This window comes from Diospyros lotus, chromosome 4 (assembly GCF_014633365.1).
Source record: "Diospyros lotus cultivar Yz01 chromosome 4, ASM1463336v1, whole genome shotgun sequence".
Taxonomy (NCBI): Eukaryota; Viridiplantae; Streptophyta; class Magnoliopsida; order Ericales; family Ebenaceae; genus Diospyros; species Diospyros lotus.
This window is the reverse complement of record NC_068341.1, coordinates 4,892,981-4,916,730: the sequence shown is the minus strand read 5'-3', so window position 1 is coordinate 4,916,730 and position 23,750 is coordinate 4,892,981. Positions and strand designations below refer to the sequence as shown.

Here is a 23,750-nt window from a genome sequence, read left to right as displayed (position 1 = left end):
CAACTACAGAAGGAGGTTATCCCATACAACCTGCAATGCTGCACTCCAGTCCATTTCTGAGGTAAAACCATTGGACCCTTTACAATTTTTATTAGTTGAATTTAAGGACTTGTTTATTGAGCCTACAACCCTACCCCCACAAAGACCCTTTGATCATGCTATTAATTTGAAAACCAACACTGAACCAGCCAATGTTCGTTGCTATCGATATCCTTCTATTCAAAAAGCTGAAATTGAGAAATTAGTTAAGGAAATGTTGGCTAGTTCCATTATACAACCTAGTCATACCCCTTTTGCATCCCCTGTTCTCTTTGTTAAAAAGAAGTGTGGAACTTGGAGATTTTGTGTTGACTACCGCCAACTTAGTGCCATTACCATCAAGGATAAATTTCCTATACCAATTATTGAAGATCTCCTTGATGAACTAAAAGGAGCTACCATTTTTTCTAAATTAAACCTAAGGGCAAGTTACCACCAAATAAGAATGAAACTTGTGGACATCCCAAAAACAACTTTTAGAACCCATCAAGGCCTACATGAATTCCGAGTCATGCCTTTTGGTTTGACCAATGCCCCTAACACCTTCTAGTCTCTTATGAATCATATCTTCAGTCCTTACCTATGGGATTTCGTCCTTGTATTTTTCGATGATATCCTCATTTATAGCCAAACCTTTGACCAACACCTTGCTCATCTTAGGACAACATTTGAAGTCCTTGGATCCAACCAATTGTATATAAAGCAATTCAAATGTACTTTTGCCACAAGACAAGTGGAGTATTTAGGGCATGTTATTTCCGATGCTAGAGTAAGTATAGACCCCAAGAAAATTGCTGCAATGGTTGGCTGGCCGAGACCAACTACAGTTAAGGCTTTGAGGGAATTTTTGGGATTGATGGGATACCATAGAAGGTTCATTAAGAATTATGGGGTTATTAGCAAACCTTTAACTGAATTGCTTAAGAAATATGGGTTTCAATGGAATCCTCAAGTAGAGGCAACTTTTATTCAATTGAAACAGGTTATGATAGGCTCTGGTGTTGGCTTTACTTGATTTTACCAAACCTTTTATGTTGGAGACAGATGCTAGTGACTAAGGAGTAGGTGCAGTCCTAATGCAAGAAGGTACGCCACTAGCTTTCATTAGCCAAACTCTTGCACCTAAACATTTAGGCCTAAGTGTGTATGATAAGGAACTGATTGCGGTCCCAATGGCTGTGGAAAAATGATGGCACTATCTAGAGGGCAGTCAATTTATCATCATCAAAACTGACCATAAGAGCTTGAAGTTTCTCATGCAACAAAAACTTCATACACAGCTACAAAGAAAAGGTATGTCAAAACTCTTAGGCCTTGACTATGTTATTCAATATTGCCAAGGTAAGGAGAATGTCGTAGCAAATGCCTGGTCCAGGCAAGTGGAAAATGGGGTCTATAATGCTATTATTTCAGTGGTACCCAATTGAGTGAGATAAATTACTAATAATTATGAGGGTGCAAGGTGGACTCAAGACATTTTGGTGCAACTATCAGTCAGCCCTAATAGTAAACCTGGGTATACTTTATCTAATGGAATAATCAGGTTTAAGGGAAGAATAGTCATTGGTGACAATGAGCAACGTAAAAGGCAGATACTGCAGTCTTTACATAGTTTACCGCTTGGAGGACATTCAGGTATAAAGGACACCTATCATAAGGTTAGGCAACTATTTTATTGGCTTAACCTCAAGAAAACTATTACAGATTATGTGATTGCCTGTGAAATGTGTCGATGTTGCAAGCATGAATAGGTGGCTTACCCTGGACTGCTGCAGCCATTAGACATTCCAAGTCAGACTTGGACTGAAATTTCCATGGATTTCATTAAGAGGCTGCCTAAATCAGAAGGAAAATATGTGATTTTAGTGATAGTGGACAAACTATCCAAGTTTGCTCATTTTTGAGTCTTTCCCACCTATTTACTGCACAAGAAGTGGCAAGAATATGTTTAGATTCAGTGGTCAAGCTGCATAGCTTGCCACAATCTATAGTTTCTGATAGAGAAAGTTTTCACAAATGATTTTTAGTAGGAACTCTTTGAAAGTTTAGGCCTATCATCCTGAAATTGATGGACAAAGTGAGAGAGTCAACCAATGTATGGAAGTCTATTTGAGATGTATTTGTTTCATAAAACCAAGGAACTGGTATAAATGGTTAACCCTTGCCTAATGGTGGTACAATTTCAGTTACCACAGCTCAACAAGAATGTCCCCCTTTAAGGCTCTTTTTGGTTTTAAACCCCCACTTTTACCTGTCATTGTGGATTTTACTCCAACAATTGCAAGGGTGAACCAATACTTGCAACAAAGGAAAGAAATGCTGGGGGTGCTGAAATAGGAATTGGCTAAGGCCCAAAATAGAATGAAACAGTATGCAGATTGGAGAAGAAGTGACAGGAATTCGTGATGGGAGATTTGGTCTACCTTAAGGTCAATAGTGCCCAACATAAGTCTTCTTCTTCTTCTCCTCCCATCTCTAAACTCAATCCCAAATATTATGGTCCTTTCTTGATAATAGCGAAAGTGGGTCCTGTTGCTTACAAATTACAACTGCCAAACAACACTATTGTACATCTAGTTCTCCATGTTTCCCTACTCAAGAAAACAATTGGACCCCGGAATGTTCCTACCCCTGGTCTACCCCCTCTACTTGATGACCACCAGGCTAAGATTGAGCCTTTGGCTATCTTAGACAAATGGGTGATTTATAAGGATGCTCTATCCCTTACTCAAGGCTAGTTCAATGGGCTCATTTGCATTTGGATCATAATACTTGGGAGTACTTACCAGACTTGCTTACTCAATTTCCTCGGGTTACTCACTTGCTTTGATTCTTGAGGACAAGAAAGGTATTAAGGGGGAGGAAATGTCACGACCTAGATGCAACTAGACATCCAGGCCCTTGTGTCATGTACCTACTACTTACAAAAGTAATACACAACTGGGTAGTTATAGCTATTATGGATTGTACTTAGATCAGAGCTATAATCAAGTGTACTCTCTTTTTTTGGCGGGCTTGGTGCCTTTGTCGTGACTGCTAGGATTAGTATATATACAGACTAATCCAGCCCAATTGAGATATCTAGCAATTACAATTGAGATAATTTTGATTTCTCCCTCCAAATTCTCTCCCTCTCTCAATCCTTCTCTCCCCCACTCTCTATTCTTCTAATTCCCCCTAAACCCTTCTCTGACCCCCTCACTAAATTGGCAAGAATTGACTGTAAGATCCTTAGATTTGACAATTTTGGTAGCAAAGCCCATCCTCGGCCGACAAATTTTCCTACAATTTCTAACCAATGGCAGACGACGCCTGGATGAAGAATTTTGAATCCCAACTGCAGCAGTTCAATTCAACTATTTCCAATTTGCAAGCTCGAGTGGATCTATTAGAGATCGGATCTACTAAGAATCACGAGGCGATTATTGCGATTAATCGAAAGTTGGATTGCTCAATGGATGGAATGGAGAGGAAGTTGGACAGGGCTATCACTCAGATTCAGGAGGAAGTAGGAGGCCAGATTCGGAAGTAGCTTCAAGGCTTCATGGTGATGTTTGCTAGGTAGAATTCAATAAGAATCTCTCTTGATTTTCCTCCTAGGGAGAGATCGGAGCTGATCCTACCCAATCATGGGATGAACCATCAGACTGTTGGAATCTCTAAATTCGAGGTAGATCCGGTAGAGTTGGGGGAGAACATATTAGAGCGAAGGTAGAAAGTACATGCTGCCCCTAACAGTCTGGCTTTCCTATGCCTAAATTGGAGATTCCCATGTTTGATGGGATCAATCCGAGGTGGTGGGTGAGAAGATATGAAAGAATGTTTAATTTGTATAATGTGTCGGAGCAACAGAGGATAGCATTGGCTTTTTATCTACCTAAATGATGCAGGGAATGCATGGTACCAGGGTTGGTCGAGGGTAAAAGGTGACTACCAATGGGCCGAATTCGTAGAGGATTTGTGTGAGAGATTTGGCGATCAAAACATGATGGATGCAGTAGAAGAATTCAACAAACTCAGGTAGGATGGTATGGTGAAAGCCTATCAACTCTAATTTGAAGAGTTGAAATCGCTTATGCTAAACCTCAACCCTCACCTATTTGAGGCGCGTACTTCACCTCAAGTTTCATTAGCGGCTTGAGCAAAGAGCTAAGGCCTATGGTGAAAATGTTGCATAAACAAGTAGCTAAGAGTGCCAAGCTGCAGGAGCTATACGTGGAGGCCCCTAATGAGAAAATAGAGGTCGTAAACTAGAGGGGTGACCTCTAGATCAATACATTAGCAAAGTAAGGGGTACATCAAAGAGACAATCAAGGTGAATTAAGCAGCTAAGGGAGGTTCCAACCTCTGCCACCCCTATGCAGTCACAAGGAGGAAGGGTTATAAAGGAGAGGAGATAGGTCAAACTATGTTTCTGGTGTAGGGATAAAGTTTTTCCCAGGCACCAATGCAAGAGGTAGCCACTCTTACTAGAAGGGGAAGAAGGAGTGGTAGCAGGAGAGGGGGAAATAGCTGAACCAAGTGAAATTGAAGGGGAGGATAATGGGGAAATATCCCTACATGCCTTATAGGGATTAGCCAATAGCAAGATAATCAAGGTGGAAGGGAAAGTGCAGGATTACAGGCTAATGATCTTGATTGACAGTGGGAGTACCCACAGCTTTCTAGATAAAGGGATGGCTAGGAAGCTGAATTGCAAACTTATTGGCACTCAGCCCCTAACTATGACTGTAACTAATGGCAACAAAGTCATGAGTAACTCGGCTTGTGCTAGTTTTTCTTGGGACATGTATGGGGAGCAATTTGAAGTTGATCTAAGGTTGCTAAGATTGGGAGGTTGTGACATAGTGCTGGGGGTGGATTGGAGGAAGAATGTAAGCCCTATAAGCTTCAATTTCAAATAGATGGAGGTGACATTAAAAAAAAAAGGCAAAAAAGACCCTCACTGGCACTAAGGAAATAGGGGCATGTAAGACAATTATGGGGAAGAGGTTTCAGAAAATATTCAGAAGTAAATTGTCCCAAATAGCACAGTTATTCTTGATTCAAGCCACAGACTGTTTGGGAGAAAACTAGGAACAAGAAGGCAGCAATCAGCCTCTAACCAACTGGGAGGTACATAAACTTAGCCTTCTTAATATGTCGTTAGTTGAATTTGAGGATCTACTTGTAAAACCTGATTCCCTACCCCCTAACAGACTCCTTGACCACTCCATTAACCTCAAGCCAAACACTGAACTGATCAACATCAGGTCCTATCACTACCCTCCCATCCAAAAGACCAAGATTGAAAAAATGGTCAAGGAAATGCTTTAAAAATCCATAATCAGACCAAACCATAGCCCTTTCGAATCACCTATTTTGCTTGTCAAAAAGAAAGACAAATCATGGCGCTTTTGTGTTAACTACCTCAACTAAAAACCATAATTGTCAAGGACAAGTTTCCAATACCCATCGTTGAAGACCTATTGGATGAGTTAAAAAATGCCACAGTTTCCTAAATTAGACCTTCGATCGAGTTATCACCAAATTCGAATGAGACCTGAAGACATACCCAAAACTGCATTCAAAACACATCATGGCCACTACGAGTTTATAGTGACGCCATTTGGACTCACCAATGCCCTAGTTACATTCCAATCTTTAATGAATCAAATCTTTGAACCCTTCCTGCAAAACTTTATACTTGTTTTCTTTGACGATATGCTTGTGTATAGTCAAACCTTTGATCAACACCTTGACCATTTAAGGACTACATTTGAGATCCTCATACTCAACCAGATGTATATCAAGAGGTCAAAATGTGCCTTCACACAGGGGCAGGTGGAATACTTGGGACACATCATCTCAAGTGCTAGAGTGAGCACTGACCCAAGAAAGGTGGCTGCAATGACTACATGGCCGAGACCCACCATTGTTAAGGCCTTGAGAGGCTTCCTAGGATTAACCGGTTATTATAGGAGGTTTGTGAAGAACTATGGGGTAATTAGCAAGCCTCTTACTGAGTTATTGAAGAATGATGGGTTTAGTTGGGGTTCTAGGGCTGAGGCAACCTTTGTACAGTTAAAAAGAGCAATGAGTGAGGCTCTAGTTCTTAGGTTACTAGATTTCAACAAACCCTCTACCCTAGAAACCATCACTTGTAGCATAGGTACCGGGGCAGTCCTAATGCAAGAGAAGAGGCCCTTGGCATTCATCAACCAAGCATTAACCCCCAGGCACTTAGGTTTGACCATTTATGAGGAGTTATTGGCAATTTTAAAGGCTGTAGAGAATTGAAGGCACTACCTAGAGGGGGGCCAATTTATAATCAAAATGGACCATGAAAGTTTGAAGTTCCTACTACAACAGAAACTACACACGCATTTGGAGAAGAAAGGGATGGCCAAGCTCATGGGGTTGGACTGTTGAAGAGATTACTTGAGCTTGAGCGCCTATTTCTGTTAGAATAATTAGTTGTTATTCTGTTATGTGTTATCTAGCATAGGCGGTTAGTTTGTTGTATTAATTGTTCTGTTATAGTAGTTAAGCGCTTTTGTATATAAGCTCAGTGAGTTTCGTTGTAAGCTGCTAGAAATATTCTTCTTCTTTGAGATCATTCTTCTATTTTCTCTTGTGCCCTAGATTTCTCTAAACCTATTCATCTTTACATGGTATCAGAGCCTGCGACTTGCGTCAATGGCTTCGAATCTGGATCGGAATTCTTCTTCCTCACTTTCGATACCTTCTTCCACTTCGTTGTCCTCATCTTTGCAGTCGGATTTCTTGTCTGTAGTAAAGGCATTTAGCTTCATACCTATCAAGCTAGACTCGAGTAACTATATCTTTTGGAAAGCATAGATTCTTCCAACGATTCGTGCCTTTGACTTGTTGCCATTTTTTATCAAGTCGCCTCCTCCTCCTAAATATGTGTCAGATCTGGCTGGTGATAGTGATGCTCCAGTGGTTAACGTGGATTATATGAATTGGATGCAGTCAGACCAATTGTTACTTGGCTGATTGTTCTCCACAATTGACAATGAGGTACTTGCCCAAGTGATTCAATGTAATCATCTGCCGAGGTATGGTCAGCTCTTGAGAGTTTATATTCTCGCCAAACTATAGCAAAATCTTTTCAATTAAAGCAGCAACTAAGGTCTGTTAAGAAGGATTCTATGTCTATTAATGATTACATACTGAAATTAAGACAATTGGTCATTCATTGGCTACTATTGGTGAATCATTGAGTGATAAAGATCTATTACTTGCAATCCTAAATGGATTAGATCATGAGTATGAGACAGTTGTAAGCTTGATTACCTAGAGTTCTTCATGTTCCTTATATAAAGAAAAGTTTAATCAATGTATCACAACTTACTAATGATCATAATGTGATTGTTGAATTTCATTCCAATGTGTGTTTGATTAAGGACAAGAATACAGGTCGTGTGCTACTTCAAGGACAACTTAGGGATGGTCTTTATCAGCTGGTTCCTGCTCTTGGTCAAGCTGCCAGCATCCCTGATAAATCTATCAAATCTTCTCATCCAGTGTCTTTACAACTACTGCTACTTAGTCATCTATGAATAAATGTACTGAATTTTATTCCAATTGTTATAAACCACAACTTCCATTTAGTCATGGACTGTCTCCTAATGTTTGTTTAGTTCAGTACAATAAGACATGCCAGCAATGGCATGCTCAATTGGGTCATCCTACTTACAATGTATTGAAATTGGTTCTTAATAAAATTCAAATTTCATGTTCTTCTTCAGCTCTTTCATTCTGTGATTCCTGTAAACTTGGCAAACATCATCAACTCCCATTTGTTTCTCATAATATTACTGCCAAAAGGCCATTGGAGTTGATATATTCAGATGTTTGGGGTCCTCCTACTGTTTCTGTTAAAGGATTCAAATATTACATTATCTTTGTTGATGCTTACTCAAGATTCACATGGCTATATCCATTGAAATTAAAATCAGATGCTTGACCTACCTTTATTAGTTTTCATAAACATGTTGAAAATCAACACCAAACCAAGCTTAAAGCTATCCAAACTAATAATGGGGGGGGGGGGGATTTCGAGCCTTTTACCTTACCTACAAAGTCATGGAATACAACCTAGGTTTTCATGCCCTTATGCTCACCAACAAAATGGTGTAGCTGAAAGAAAACATAGGCATGTCTCTGAAATGGGTCTTACACTACTTGCTAATGCTCATATGCCATTAAAATTCTGGGAAGAGGCCTTTCAAACTGTAGCCTTTATTATTAACTTGTTGCCTTCCTCTTCATTACAATTTCGTACCCCATTTGAGCTTCTCTATAAGAAAACACCAAATTATCTGTTACTTCAACCCTTTGGATGTGCTTGCTTTCCTTATTTGAGACCTTATAACAAGCACAAATTTGATTTTCACACAATCAAGTGTATATTTCTTGGATATAACCATACTCAAGGAGGATACATTTGTTTGCATCCTTCTGGAAAAATCTATGTTTCTAGGCATGTCAGTTTCAATCCTAATGAATTTCCTTTTCAAGGTCTTTTCTCTTCTTCGTCTACTCTATCATCTATATCAAATTCAAATAATTCTTCTACTTTGATTTTTCAATCGCTTCCTAATTCTTCTCCTTCTTCTATTTCTTGTCCTCGGGTAGCACAGTCCTCTAATTCGCTAGAATCAGTCCACAATTCTGTAAGTTCTGATAATTCTTCAAGCCAACCAGTGACCTCATCTCAACCTGTTCACTCTTCTCCCAGCACATTAATTCCGATTTCTAAGTTTACAACTGTTCTAGCTCCCTCCATTCATCCTATGATCACAAGGTCCAAGACTAAACAACTTCTAACCACTTCTCCTCAAGCCTTGGTGAGTTCCTTAGAACCTAATACAGTCCATGAGGCCTTATTAGACTCAAGATGGGTTAAAGCTATGGAGGAGGAGTTTGTAGCTTTGCAGAAAAATGATACATGGGAACTTGTTTCATTTTCTAATGATATGAATCTAATTAGATGTAAGTGGGTGTTCAGAATTAAATATAATTCTGATGGGACTGTTCTAAAGTTTAAAGTTAGGCTGGTTGCAAAAGGTTTTCTTCAAAATCCGAGTGTTGATTATGCTGAAACATTTAGTCATGTTGTTAAAGCATCTACTATTAGGGTGTTATTCTCTTTAGCAGTGACTTTTGGATGGGATATACAACAAGTTGATGTAAATAATGCATTTTTAAATGGTGATCTTGAAGAAGAAGTATTCATGTCGCAGCCGGAAGGTTTTGTCAGTCCTAAGTGTCCTTCTCATGTGTGCAGATTGAAAAAGTCTCTTTATGGACTTAAACAAGCACCTAGAGCTTGGTACACCAAGTTAAGAAATGCTCTTCAGTCTTGGGGTTTCATAAGGGCTGTTTCGGATGCTTCACTATTTATTAAAAGAACTTCAGCCTTTGTCATTTTTATCTTGGTGTATGTTGATGATATATTGATTACTGGTTCAAATTCAGCTGCTGTCCAAGCTTGTATTCATGATCTTGACACTCAATTTGCTCTAAAAACCCTAAGATCTGTTAATTATTTTCTAGGGTTTGAAGCATATAGAGATAGCAATGGTCTCTACCTTACTTAGTCCAAATATGTGCTAGATTTGTTAAAGGCGGCTGCTATGGCAGATTGTAATCCATGTGACACTCTAGTTGATTCAGCTATTTCTCTAACTGATGAAGGTGACGTGTTTGCTAATCCAGCCTTATATCGAACACTTATAGGGTCATTACAATATCTTACTTATACAAGGCTTGATATAGCTTTTGGAGTGAATAAACTTAGTCAATTTTTGGCTAATCCTAAGCAACAGCACTGGTTGGCTTGTAAAAGGCTATTGAGATATCTTAAGGGTACAATTAGTCTTGGCCTTTTCTTTTCACCTTCTTCAGCAGATTTATCTCTTAATGTTTATACGGATGCAGACTTTGCTGGTTGTAGAGTCTCTAAACGGTCAACTAGTGGGCTATGTATCTTTCTTGGTAATAATCTAATCATTTGGAGTTCAAAGAAACAATCAGTGGTTGCTAGATCTGTTGGGGAGGCTGAGTATAGAGCCATTGCTCAAGGGGTGACAGAAGTTATGTGACTGATATCTTTGTTTGGTGAGCTGGGCTATTCATGTGTGCATACTCCAATTGTTTGGAGTGACAATCAAGCAGCCAAAAGCATGGCTGAGAATCTAGTTTTTCATGCTCGTACAAAACATATTGAGGTTGATATTCATTTTGTTCGTGAAAAGGTTGAGAAGAATCAAGTTGAGATTAGATATGTGCCTACTACTCATCAAATTCCAGATGTATTCACTAAAGGATTATCGTAGAGCAGATTTAAAGAATTGGTGAACAATCTACGTTTACAGTAGTCTCCCATAGTTACTGTGGTTGTTGATACTAGAGCTGACGCTAGAGAATTAACTGCTAGACGAAGTCTCAAAGGGAAGTCTACTTAGGGGGAATGTTGAAGAGATTACTTGAGCTTGAGCGCCTATTTCTGTTAGAATAATTAGTTGTTATTCTGTTATGTGTTATCTAGCATAGGCGGTTAGTTTGTTGTATTAATTGTTCTGTTATAATAGTTAAGCGCTTTTGTATATAAGCTCAGTGAGCCTCGTTGTAAGCTGCTGGAAATATTATTCTTCTTTGAGATTGTTCTTCTATTTTCTCTTGTGCCCTATATTTCTCTAAACCTATTCATCTTTACATGGACTATGTTATACAATACAAGAAGGGAAAGGAAAATGTAGCTGCAAATGCCCTTTCCCAATGTCACGAAGAAGGAACATCTGCAGCTATTACAACCATTATCCCTAACTAGTATTAGGAAGTTACAATAAGTTATGGGAAGGATGAAAAGACTAAAGAACTTCTAGAACAACTAGTATTGGATCCTTTTGAGTAGGCAAGGAAATACACTAACTAATGGATTGATAAGATATCAAGGGAAATTGGTAATTGGAGATTGCGACCCACTTAAGAGAAAGATATTATAGTCCCTACACAAGTCTCCATTGGGAGGGCACTCGGGGATATAAAACACCTACCATAAGGTCAAACATCTCTTTTATTGGCCTAAATTAAAGAAATTTGTGATGGCCTATGACATTTGCAAGAGATGCAAACATGAGACAATTGCCACCCCAAGTTTACTGCAACCCGCTACACCTAAACAAGCTTAGGTCAGTGTATCAATGGATTTTATAGATGGATTACCAAAGTCAAGGGGTAGGGACTACATAATGGTAGTGATGGACCGATTCACAAAGTTTGCACACTTCTTAAGCCTTGCCCACCCATACACTACTCAAGAAGTGGCTCGGACCTTTCTGGACCAAGTGGTGAAGCTACATGGAACCCCTCACTCTATAGTATCAGATCGGGACAAGGTACTCACTAGCCTGCTATGGCAAGAATTGTTGAGGTCCTTGGGAACTAAGCTAAACATGTCCAGAGCCTATCGCCCACAGACCGATGGACAAACGAAGAGAGTAAATTAGTGCTTGGAAACTTATCTACGCTGCCTTTGCTTCCTGCATCCTAAGGGCTGGCACAAGTGGCTATCCCTAGCTTAGTGGTGGTACAACTCTAGCCACCATAGCTCCATTAGAATGTCACCATTTGAAGCACTGTTTGGCTAGAAATCACCCATCTTGCTAGCCATTGGGGGTCCACAGTGGCTGTAATGGATTCATACCTTCAGCAAATGCAACAAGTTATACAACAGTTAAGGAAGGAATTAACAACTGCTCAAAATCGAATGAAGTAGTTTGCAAACAAAAGGAGGGGTGAAAAAGAGTTTACAATGGATGAGGAAGTCTACCTAAAGCTAAGCCACTCCCATCTCAAGATACTAACACAAGCGCAGGTATCTAAGTTGAGCTCGTGATACTATGGTCCCTTTCCTATCATTGCCAGGTTTGGAAGTGTTGCTCACAAGCTCCAACTACCATCTGATTCCCAAATCCATCCAGTATTCCATGTATCCTTACTCAATAAATCAGCAGGAACACATGAAGTGAGTCCTTTACCCCAAATTGCTAGGGAAGCTACCCCTACTATGGAGCCGGCTGCTATAGTAGACACGAGGGTCATCTGCAAGCAAGGGGTGCCTATAACTCAAGTGCTAGTGAAGTGGTCCAACCTCCACCCGAACAATAACACATGGGAGTACTTGCTTGACCTGCTCAAACAATTTCCCCAAGTAGCCAGCCTTCTTAGTATTTCTTGAGGACAAGAAAATTTTCAAGGAGGGGGTATTTGTCATGTACCTACTGCTTATAGAAGTTGTACACGATTGGGTAGTTATAGCTGTTATGGATTGTACTTAGATAGGAGCTATAATCAGTTGTACTCTATTTTGGGTGGGCTTGGTGCCTTTGCCATGACTGCTAGGATCAATATATATACAGACTGATCTAGCCCAATTGAGATATCCAGAAATTACAATTGAGATAATTCTGATTTCTCCCTCCAAATTCTCTCTCTCTCTCTCTCTCTCTCTCATTCTCTCCCTCACTATCTGTTCTTCCAATTCCCTTTAAACCCTTCTCTAACTCTCTCTAAATTGGTGAGAATTCACTGTCAGATCCTCAGAATTTACAGCAGTTACATCCCAATATCTTTCTCCACTACATCACTTTCTCTAAGGGCTATGCAAGCCTCCCGAGAACTGGTTTGTGGCTATTATTTTGGAATATTGAAGTTTTAGTTTCTCTCTCCTCTTTCAATTCTCTCCATATTTTCTCCCTGTATCTCCCCCCATTTCTCTCTATTTCTCCCAGTCTTTCAATTCTATCATCGAAGAACTTACAGTCAAGCCTAGGTTCCTAACAACCAGATTTGGCTAATTTATCAAATATCAAACAAGCATGATGATGTGGCTTCAGTTAAGCTCATTTTTATATAAATGAGTCAGAATTAGCCAACCATCAAGCTCACCAACCTCCTTGTAAAGAGTTTAATTTTCAGACTGAAGTTTTAATCAACTGAGAGAGGAACTATGGAAGGGAATTTTACTGAATTTTTCACAAAAAAACAAGGGCAAAGTGGGGAGCCCTGTGTACTAGGGATGCCCCTTTTTAGAAAAAACACACGGAAGAGAAGTCCTTACCGATCACAAAACCGAAGGCTAAGCTCCGTAAGGAATTGACAATTCTCACCAACGGCTATGATTCCCTTGTTCCCAACCTATTAATGACACAACAAATAAGATAAAGAAAATTAATAACTGAAGCATGAAGTCTTCACACACACAAAAAAAAAAATGAACACTAGTGTTTGAAAATTAGAGATTTTATTAAAATAAAAATATCTTTTAGGTCATCTGAAGTATGCAGTAGGAATAACAGCAGTCTTGGAAGATATACCCCCCCCTAAAAATATGGAAAAATAAAAGTACCAAATATATAGGGAGCAAAGACTTATTAAATATTTTGAGTTCAATAATGCCATATGTCAAAGATAAAACATGATAAATACACCATTACAAAAGAAAATAAAAGGTCTGCAAGGTGTAAGTCGGAATGTCTACAAAGAACATAATGTACAGCAGTTAAACCACAAGCAATATCCTGGATATGAATATAAAACATACCATGTCACTTCCACTATCATTATTGAGCACAACCATATTTTTTTTTATTTAAATAAATAGATGTGTATAAAACAACATATCAAGCCCTAATACCACATTCCCGCTAGGAGGAAATAATGATATATGTAACACAAAAAAGGCCTTAAGAGAGCAAACCCAGAACAAAAGAAGATAGGGAACCCGAGCTTCATATCCACCATCAAGAGCTAAAAGCTCGTCTCGAAACTGCATCACGCAAATGGAGTAGTAACTCTTTAAACAAAGGGAAAATAGATGAAAATAGGACTCCTAAGCCCTCAAAAGCTCTCCTTTTTTATCTCACCAAATACACCAAAAACTAGCAAAATGAAAGTGAAACCCAAGCTAAATGCGGGGTATCTGAGGGGCACCCCTACCTCAAAGCATGCAGAAAATCAAAAATAGACCCAAGGATAAAGATAATGCAATGTACATCCAAAATCAAATAAAAAGCTCTACACCTCTCTGGTGACAGAACATTGAAGTGAGGGAGGAATTGATCTATAAACTCACCACTCTTGCACATTAAAGACCAAATTATCACAACTTTTTTATGCTTCTTCTAATTGTCAGAAGTAAGAATAGCATCTAGGGCGGCTCTCAAAACAAAAAAGAAAACTCTGGAAGGAATGAAAGTGCTCTAGATGAAGTTCAAAGGAACAAGACTTCATTTGTCATAAAAAGCAACACAAAAGGAATGAGTGGTTAAGTTCTCCCCTGTAATGGGCTTCAAACCTATTTGTTCTCCCCATTACATGTTAATAAATAGTCACTAACCAAGCCATAAAAAGTAGTCATAGAGTCAAATATTGCAGTCCTGAAGTCAAGACAGAGAGAATCCTCATGCGCCACTTCCTTAACTGAATCAAGGGCATATGAGTCAAGGAATAAATCCCTACACGACCTCTCTTCACACCACTTCTCCTCCCAAAAGCAACCCTCATTTCATCACCCACTAGGAATCTGACAAGACGAGCAAAATCTCCACAAATATTCATGATAGCTTTCCAAAGCCCAACCCCATACATCGAAGTGTCATATGCCAAACCTCTGCACTCTCCCAAGGAACCATACTTACTCTCCATAGAACTATTAGATAAATAAGGTACTCAAAGAAGAAAGATATAAATGCATGCACATATGATGAGATTGTGTGTGTCACAAAACATTCTATCTTAAAGCACGTGATGCAAGCAGGGAAAGATTAGGCAAATCTAATACCTCATAACATCGTCGAATGTGAAGTTTCTTCAAGTTCTTGCATCCTGCAGCTATGCTGCAGATGGCATCATCCCCAATGCTTGAGCAATCTACTAAGTGAAGAGCTTGCAAGTGTTTGCAGCCTTTTCCTATCTCAGAAAGAGCATGGTTACCTATCTTCTGGCAGTATAGCAAAGCTAACTCTGAAAGGCATCTGCGTTATATAGTCAATAGCCAAAATTAATTCAATGTGGAAAGATTTAATAGAAGTAAGCTGTCAAGAAAATTGCACAATAGAATAGTTTCTATCGATAGAGAAAGCCTAAAATAGCAAGAGGTAATACTTTCAATACAGCTAGTAAAAATATACAAAAATATATTTTCCAATGCTTTTCCAATAAAGTTTCCTGTTTTTTTTTCCCTTTGACAAGTTCAATCAAGGTTCATATCTACCCATTCTCCCAACAACAAAAAGAAGTTCCATTGCTTAGTACAGTGGTATATGTTTCCGATAACCATTGGAATGAATGGATTGGAGATGTTCACAACCATCTCAACAATTTCGATGTTCACAGCCATCTCAATCACTCAAGTGTAAATGACATTTTAATGCTTCTTAATATTTATAGAACTGATTTTTCAATTTTAAATTCAAATCATTTTAATGCCAATAATTTCATACCCATGTATGTCTAGTGTAAATTTAAATGTAATTTTATTACTATAGTATTCAGATCTCTATACATCATATAAGATCAAATGGCATTAACTTACATACAAGGTGTAGGTGTCACAATTTTCATGTTTGTGGACTTTAAGTTTATGTTTGTTTGAATGCATTATTGAACTTATGTTTGTTTGTATTATGTTTGAACCTTTTTTTTATAATTTTCTATATTAAAAATTATATTTACAAAAAAAAACCCCTATATTTTTTAAATTTACACTTTACCCCATGTTTCTGTTTCCTACTTTTTTGGAAAAATGACATTACCCCGTTTTTGTTTTATATCGGAAACGGCATGCAACCTAGCCCATCAACAACCTGAACCTGATCTTAATGACCTTGACATTTCCATTGCCCTCAAAAAGGAAACCCAGACCTATACTAAACATCCTTTGCATCTATTCCTGACTTACTCCCACTTGTCTTCTGCACATAAAGCCTTTCTAACCAACCTAAATTCTATTCCTAGCCAAAGACCTTGTCCGAAGCATTAAGTAATGAAAATTGGAAGGATGCCATGAGGGTTGAGATGGTAGCCCTTGAGAAGAATCAAACCTGGGAATTGGTAAAGTTGCCAGAGAGGAAGCATCTTGTAGGGTATAAATGGGTGTTCACAGTAAAATATAAGTCTGATGGGTCCCTAGAAAGATATAAAACTAGGTTGGTTGCTAAGGGGTATACCCAAATATATGGAGTTGATTACCTTGAAACTTTTGCTCCCATAGCAAAGATGAACATTGTCAAGGTATTATTGTCCTCAGCAGCTAATTTTGATTAGCCACTAAACTAATTTGATGTAAAAAATACATTTCTACATGGGTACTTAGAAGAAGAGAATTATATAGAAGTTCCTCCTGGATTTGGGTTTCAAATTAAAGAGGAGATTGTAGTATGCCGATTAAAAAATGCTCTCTATGGACTGAAACAGTCACCAAGAGCCTAGTTTGGGAGGTTTACAAGGGTTATACTCAGTTTGGGATACAAAGAAAGTCAAGGTGACCACACTCTATTTGTACATCATTCAGTCACATAGAGAATTACTACATTGTTAGTCTATGTTGATGATATTATTGTCACTGGTGATGATAAAGAAGGAATGGAGCTCTTAAAGGGGTGTTTGATTAAAGAATTTGAGATAAAGGAGTTGGGAAAATCAAAATATTTTCTAGGCATAGAAGTAGTTCGGTCTAAGGAAGGAATATTCATTTCTCAACACAAATATGTGCTGGATTTTTTGACTGAAATTGGTATGCTTGGTAGCAAGGCTCTTGATACACCCATTGAACAAAATCACATAATTGATATTGATTCTAAAGAAGGTGCAGTTGATAAGGAATCCTATCAAAGGCACTAAGGAAGATTTATTTATTTATCCCATACATGGCCAAACATTACTTATGCAGTGAGTGTGGCCAACCAATTTATGCATAATCCTAAGGAAAGTCATCTAAAGGCTATGCACAAAATTCTTCATTACCTTAAGGGGACTCCTGGTATGGGTATTTTGTTTAAAAAATGAGGAGAATTATCTTTGGAAGCATGCATTGATGCTAATTATGCAAGGTCTCTTGTTGATAGGAGGTCTACTTTAGGTTATTGCACATTCCTAGGTGGAAATCTTGTCACTTGGAGAAGTAAAAAATAAAATGTGGTGGCTAGATCTAGTACTGAAGCCGAATTCAGATCCATGGCCCTAGGTATATGTGAATTACTATGGCTGAAAATTATTTTGGAAGATTTAAAAATCAGCTGTCAGCTCCTATAAAGCTCTATTGTGATAACAAGTCAGCCATCAGCATTCTCCATAACCCAGTTTAACATGATAGGATCAAATATGTTGAGGTAGATAGGCACTTCATCAAAGAAAAACTAGAGAGTGGTTTGATCTGCACACCCTTTGTTCCTACAGGAGAACAGCTGGCAGATGTCTTGACTAAAGGTTTACCGAGTCATGTGTGTCACAAGATATTGAGAAAGATGGGAATACATGATATACACTCACCATCTTGAGGGAAAGTGTTAGAAGACGAGCAGATTTCCTAATATTGTTTGTATCGTATAGTGTTTGTATTGTCTCTTATTTGATTGTATTAGAGCATCTCCAAAGGGGAGTGCCATTTTGGAGTGCTAAATTACTTATTTACAACTTTGAATAGTGTTATAGCACTTCTAAAAAATAAATCTGCTCTAATGGCAGGTGTCAAAATAGGGGTATCATTTAATATTTTAATATTTTTTATCAAATTTTAAATTCAAATAATCAATATTTTATAATAAAAGTTGAAATAGAGCAGTTGGAAATAGCAGTTAGAGTTTGCATCTCTTCCTTTTTCTCTCTCCAGTGGTTGCAAAAATGGCACCCCAAGAGGGTTGTTGCCATTTTGCAACCCCATATGCCACCCCCATTGGAGTGGTTGATTTTTAATCCGGGGTGCCATTTTGGCGGTTATGGAAATGGCACCCTAGATGCCACTCCCCATTGGAGATGCTCTTAGCAATTGTAGTTTATTTCCTTTTCTGTACATATTTCCTAAGCTAGTTTAGGAAACTATCTAATTAGAAAACTTCCTAATTAGACTTAGAAAACTGCCTATACGAGTGATAGGCGTGTATATATGTTTCTGATAATCATTGGAATGAATGGATTGGATTTTTCCTCCTCCTTGACAGTATAAGCCTGGCCTATCAGGTGTAAGAAAGCAGGTTCAAGCATGGAAGCAGCCACTCTGTAAGCGTGTATATATGTTTCTGATAATCATTGGAATGAATGGATTGGATTTTTCCTTCTTCTTGACAGTATAAGCCTGGCCTATCAGGTGTAAGAAAGCAGGTTCAAGCATGGAAGCAGCCACTCTGTGCACACGATGAAAATTGGGTCTGTATTCTGTCTATCATTCTGGCATCCCCATCCCCCAATCTCTAGTGACTAGCACTGGGAATGGCATCTAACCCAATCCCACCCCCTTTTCCCAATGCCGGGGGGGGGGGGGGGGGGGGCACAAAGGGGGAAAAAATAATGCTTATGAGATACAAATAAGCTATCCATCCAGCAATGAAGTGCCATGCTACTACCCAATAGATTTCCCAAACTCGAAAGTATTTAACATCCCAACAACATACACAAACAGGAGACAAGTGGAGAACAGGATCAAAACTTAGCAGGCTCTCAATAATGCTTATGAGATACAAAAGGAACTGATGTGAGTAAAGGTAATCCTTAGCGCTTCTACCAGGGGAGAATTTTATAAATACCCTCCTGGTTCTACTCAGGTGCAGACAGATGAAACTCTCTAATTCAGTCCGACTTATTTTGATTTCATTATTTATTCACTTATATCTGTTGCAAGGGCTTTATTATGACTATTGTTACATATTCCTTTTTCTCAAATAACTTTTTTTTATACATTGAACAAAAGAAACCCAAGAACAAATGAACAGGAATCCAATATGATACTGCCGAATTAGATATACCAAGAAGTATATTAAAAATTAAGTGATAAAAACTAACTTTTCCTATTGGTGATGGGTTTATTTGGAAATTGTGGAAATATAGGAGCTGTCGGTTTGCTGAAAATAAGGAAGGAAAAATTATAGGAAGGATAAAGAGATAAAAAGAAGAAGAAGATAAGGCAATTTGAATATGATTAAGTTTAAATTAAAATAAGAGATAGTTTGTATTTTAAATAGTTTAAGTATCTTGTAAATAGAGTAAACTTCTATAGAGAGTAGGTATCTTGCATTCATGTATTTATACACCTTTGCTGAGTGAATAAAGTTAAGTTCTTTTTTTCTTCCAAATATTTTCTACATGGTATCAGAGCAGGATTATTTTCCTTCTAATTACCAAACCCTAAAGAAGTAATAGCCCATCAGCCATGACCCAACCACCCTCTACCCAGAACTGCAAACTCGCTAGTACTCACAATGGCCAGCAGAAACAACAGCCAAACCTCCAGCCAATCCTCCGAGATTATACCCCTACCGAACAACAATTCTGTAACCATGGACCACAACAACATGTTCGCCATTACAGGACACAAACTTAATGGTCATAACTATCTCAAATGATTACAATCAGTGTTGATGTTCATATGCAACAAGGGTAAGGATGACTACTTGACTAGAAGCACAACAAAACTAGGAGAAACAGAACCAGGGTTTAAGGCTTGGAAGTCCGAAAATAACATGGTGATGTTTTGGCTCATCAACTCTATGACAACCGAAATAGGTGAGAATTTCCTCCTTTATAATTCTGCACAAGAAGTTTGGGAGGCTGTTGAGGAAGTATATGCTCATATTGAGAATACTTCTGAATTATTTGAGATAGAGAGCATGTTTGATGATCTAAAACAAGGAGATTCTCATGTTACACAACACTTTAACTCCTTAAACAAGTTTTGGCTTCAATTGGATAAGTGTGATACTATCCAATGGAAGTGTACAGATGATTCAACAAGATACAAGTAGATTGTGGAAGAGAAGAGACTATACAAGTTTCTTATAGGTTTGAATAAAAACCTAGATGGAGTGAGAGGAAGAATTCTTGGTACAAAGCGCTTGCCTAGTCTTAGAGAGGCGTTTGTAGAAATATGAGGGAGGAAACCAACCCAGCCTTGGAGCACTTAGCCTTAATCATCGGGGGGAGCCATCAAACTTCATCTAAACAAAAAATGAGGCGTCCTTGGTGTGATCATTGTCACAAGACAGGACACACCAAAGAAACGTGCTAAGAAATTCATGGGAAGCCACCTAATTGGAAGCCAGCACATGAAAGGAGTAACGGATCCTTAGCTTCCACCGAAGAAACCGCAGTAGCTTCATCAACCAGTGTTTTCAACAAAGAACAAATGGAGTGGCTTCAAAATATGTTTGGCAATTCTCAGATTACTAAGTCTCCTACTTTGGCATCCGGTTCTATAACTCATAAAGGTAACTCCCTCCATGCCTTGACTGCTAAGGGTACTTTTTTCTATTGTTTGGGTTGTTGATTCAGGAGTTTCGGATCATATGACTGGAAATAACAATCTCCTAACTGGATTTGAACCATGCCAACAAGATCGGGTGGTGAAAATTGCTGATGGATCACTATCACAGGTTGCTAGAGTAGGTTCAGTGGCTGTTTCTACGAATTTAACCTTACATTCAGTACTTTTGATGCCAAATTTAGATTGCAACCTATTATCAGATAGTAAACTGTCAACTGATCATAATTGTGTGGTTAAATTCTCACAAAATCAGTGTGTATTTCAGGATCGAATTTCGGGAAGGATGATAGGTAGTGCTAAGACATGTTCAGGACTATACATCCTTTAAGAGACTACTTCTAGCAATAAACTTGCTCCGATTAGCAAGTGTTCCTCTTCTAGACCCTCTAGTTATCTCTCTAATTTTCATTCTAGCAATAATAATGCAATTATGTTATGGCACTATAGACTTGGACATCCAAATTTTGTTTATCTTATCTTCGAAAGTTATTTCCCTCATTATTTGAGAATCAAGATCCACATATGTTGCAATGTAAAGTTTGTCAATTCTCTAAACATATACGAAATACTTATCCTAAACAATCCTATACTCCATCTTACCCTTTTTCCTTGATTCATGGTGATGTGTGGGGGGCCTTCTAGGGTTAAAAACATTACTGGGGCTCGATGGTTCATCTCCTTTGTTGACGATCATACCCGTCTTACTTGGGTATTTCTCATGAAAGATAAATCTGAAACTAGTACTATCTTTCAAATATTTCATTCAATAGTGCAAAGACAATTTAGTGCCAAAATTCATATTCTAAGGACTGATAATAGCAAAGAATATTTTAACTCTATTCTTGGTCATTATCTCTCCCAACAAGGCATTATACATCAAAGCTCATGTGTTGATACCCCACAACAAAATGGGGTCGCTGAACGGAAGAACCGGCACCTTTTAGAAGTGGCAAGATCCCTATTGTTCTCTGTTGGAGAGAGTCATAGCCCATGAAGAAGTCACGGGAAGCAAGATAAAGAGGCTGATACAGCAGATAAGCCACCAGCAGTTCAAAAGAAAGAAGATAAAGAAATAGCTAGATAAGTTCCTAAAATCTAGGAAAAATAATAGGAGAAGATAGAAGTATTATTATCTTATTTTCTGTTGTATATTAGCTCATAAATTCTAGGATTAGATAGCATAGAATCTTGTATAAGTAGGTTTCCTATCTATTGAATGAAGGTAAGCGAGTTCTTTGATCTAAACTCGACTTGAATTCGAGTTCCCTACTCTAGGGACCGAATTTGTTCATGGTATCAGAGCTCGGTTTTCATAGCTGAGTATCTCGATCAAGATGGCTAACCCTAATCCAATAGCCATTCCAGCGACTGAGGAATCTTCCCTCGGATCAGCGTCTCGGCAGTCTAGCATGCAGCCTACCGTTATTCCAACCAGCACCTTCTCCATGGATAGCCAAACTCTACAAATCACACAGCACAAGTTAAACGGTAGAAACTTCTGGGAATGGTCTCAGTCTGTGGCTTTGGTGATTAAGGGTAAAGGAAAATTCGGCTACCTCTCTGAGACAGTCCCAACACCTCAAGAAGAGTCCGAGGATTACCAACGATGGGAAGTAGAAAACTCTATTCTCATGGCATGGCTAATCAACTCGATGGAAGCAAAGATAGGCCGAACCTATCTGTTTTATAAGACTGCAAGAGAAGTGTGGAGTGCAGTCCATGAGCTATATTCCAACCTTGAGAATACTACTCAATGTTTCGAGATTAGAGCAGCCATTCGGACTACAAAACAAAGTGGACTCTTTGTTACTGAATACTACAACAATCTAGTAGAGCTGTGGCAAGAGATGGATTTGTACTATGACCCGAAGTGGGAATGCTCAAGTGACAGCCAGAAATATAACAAGATGCTGGAGAAGGAGCGAGTTTTCGACTTTCTTCAAGGCCTCAATTCAGACTTGGATGAGGTTCGAGGACGCTTCTTAGGCATCAAACCTCTACCAACACTTAGAGAAGCATTCGCGGAAGTTAGACGTGAGGAGAGCAGAAGGAGAGTCATGCTTGTTTCAGCAGAACCCAACACTGGATCTGCCCTTACTGCAACAAGAAAAGAAGAAAATCTGAAGGCTAAACAGTGGTGTGAACACTGTAATAAGCCCTACCACACAAAAAACAACTGTTGGAAACTTCATGGAAAGCCACCAAATTGACAACCAAGAAACAAGAAGAGAAGGAGAGGGAAAGACCAGCCTATATAGCTACAAGTATGCCTGCAACTGCAAGTGCTCCTAACAACGAAAGAGGCATGGGATTGAATCTAACAGCAGATCAAGTAGATTTCTTGTAGAAATTACTGAATGGTGCACATATTCAAAAGGAATTAGATGAACCAGCAGCAACGACTCCAGCACCATCCTTCACCCAAAAAGGTAACACAGTTTTTTCCTTAACTACTAGGAGGATAAACAACAACAGTTGGGTTGTGGATACAGGAACATCCGATCATATGACCGGATCCATGGCTATGTTTGAAAATTTTCAGTTGGAAAATAGGGATCTAACTGTGTTAATGGCAGATGGAACAATATCTTCAGTTAAATGAAAAGGGAAAGTATGTGTGGCTGGTTTAGTACTTGAATCTGTCTTATATGTGCCAAATTTGAAGTGTAGCTTGTTATCTGTGAGTAAACTCACTAATGACCTGAATTGCACCATGACATTCTCTTCCTCACATTGTGTTTTTCAGGATTGGTCCACGGGGAAGATGATTGGCAGTGCTGAGGAAAAGGATGGGCTCTATTGGGTATTGGACAACAAGGCTTTTCTTAGTCAGTTGACTCGTAGTTTTTCTTTTTGGTTAGTGTGAATTCAGAAATTTTGTTATGGCATAAACGTCTTGGTTATCCTAGTTTTCAGTATTTGAAACATTTGTTTCCCGATTTATTCATCAATAAAGCTAATTTGGAGCTCAAATGTGACCATTGCATTCTTGCCAAACAAACTCACAGATCCTATTCTCAAAAAGCATATAATCCTTCCAAACCATTTCATTTGATCCATAGTGATATATGGGGTCCAGCTAGGGTTTCAAACTTGAATGGTACCAAATGGTTTGTGACGTTCATTGATGATCACACAAGGGTATGTTGGGTATATCTAATGAAAG

The 23,750-nt window shown here is 38.6% G+C and overlaps 1 protein-coding gene across 2 annotated transcripts in view; it reads right to left on the bottom strand.

Moving 5' to 3' along the window:
• Window positions 1–23,750, bottom strand: part of LOC127799159 (F-box/LRR-repeat protein 4) — a 48,166-nt gene that overhangs the window by 9,186 nt on the left and 15,230 nt on the right. For both annotated transcript variants that reach the window (XM_052332914.1, XM_052332913.1), the window contains exons 5-6: window positions 14,894–15,086; window positions 13,172–13,248 (exon numbers count right to left, since the gene is read on the bottom strand). In XM_052332914.1, coding sequence (XP_052188874.1) covers window positions 13,172–13,248; window positions 14,894–15,086 — 270 coding nt within the window. The remainder of the gene's footprint in view (window positions 1–13,171; window positions 13,249–14,893; window positions 15,087–23,750) is intronic.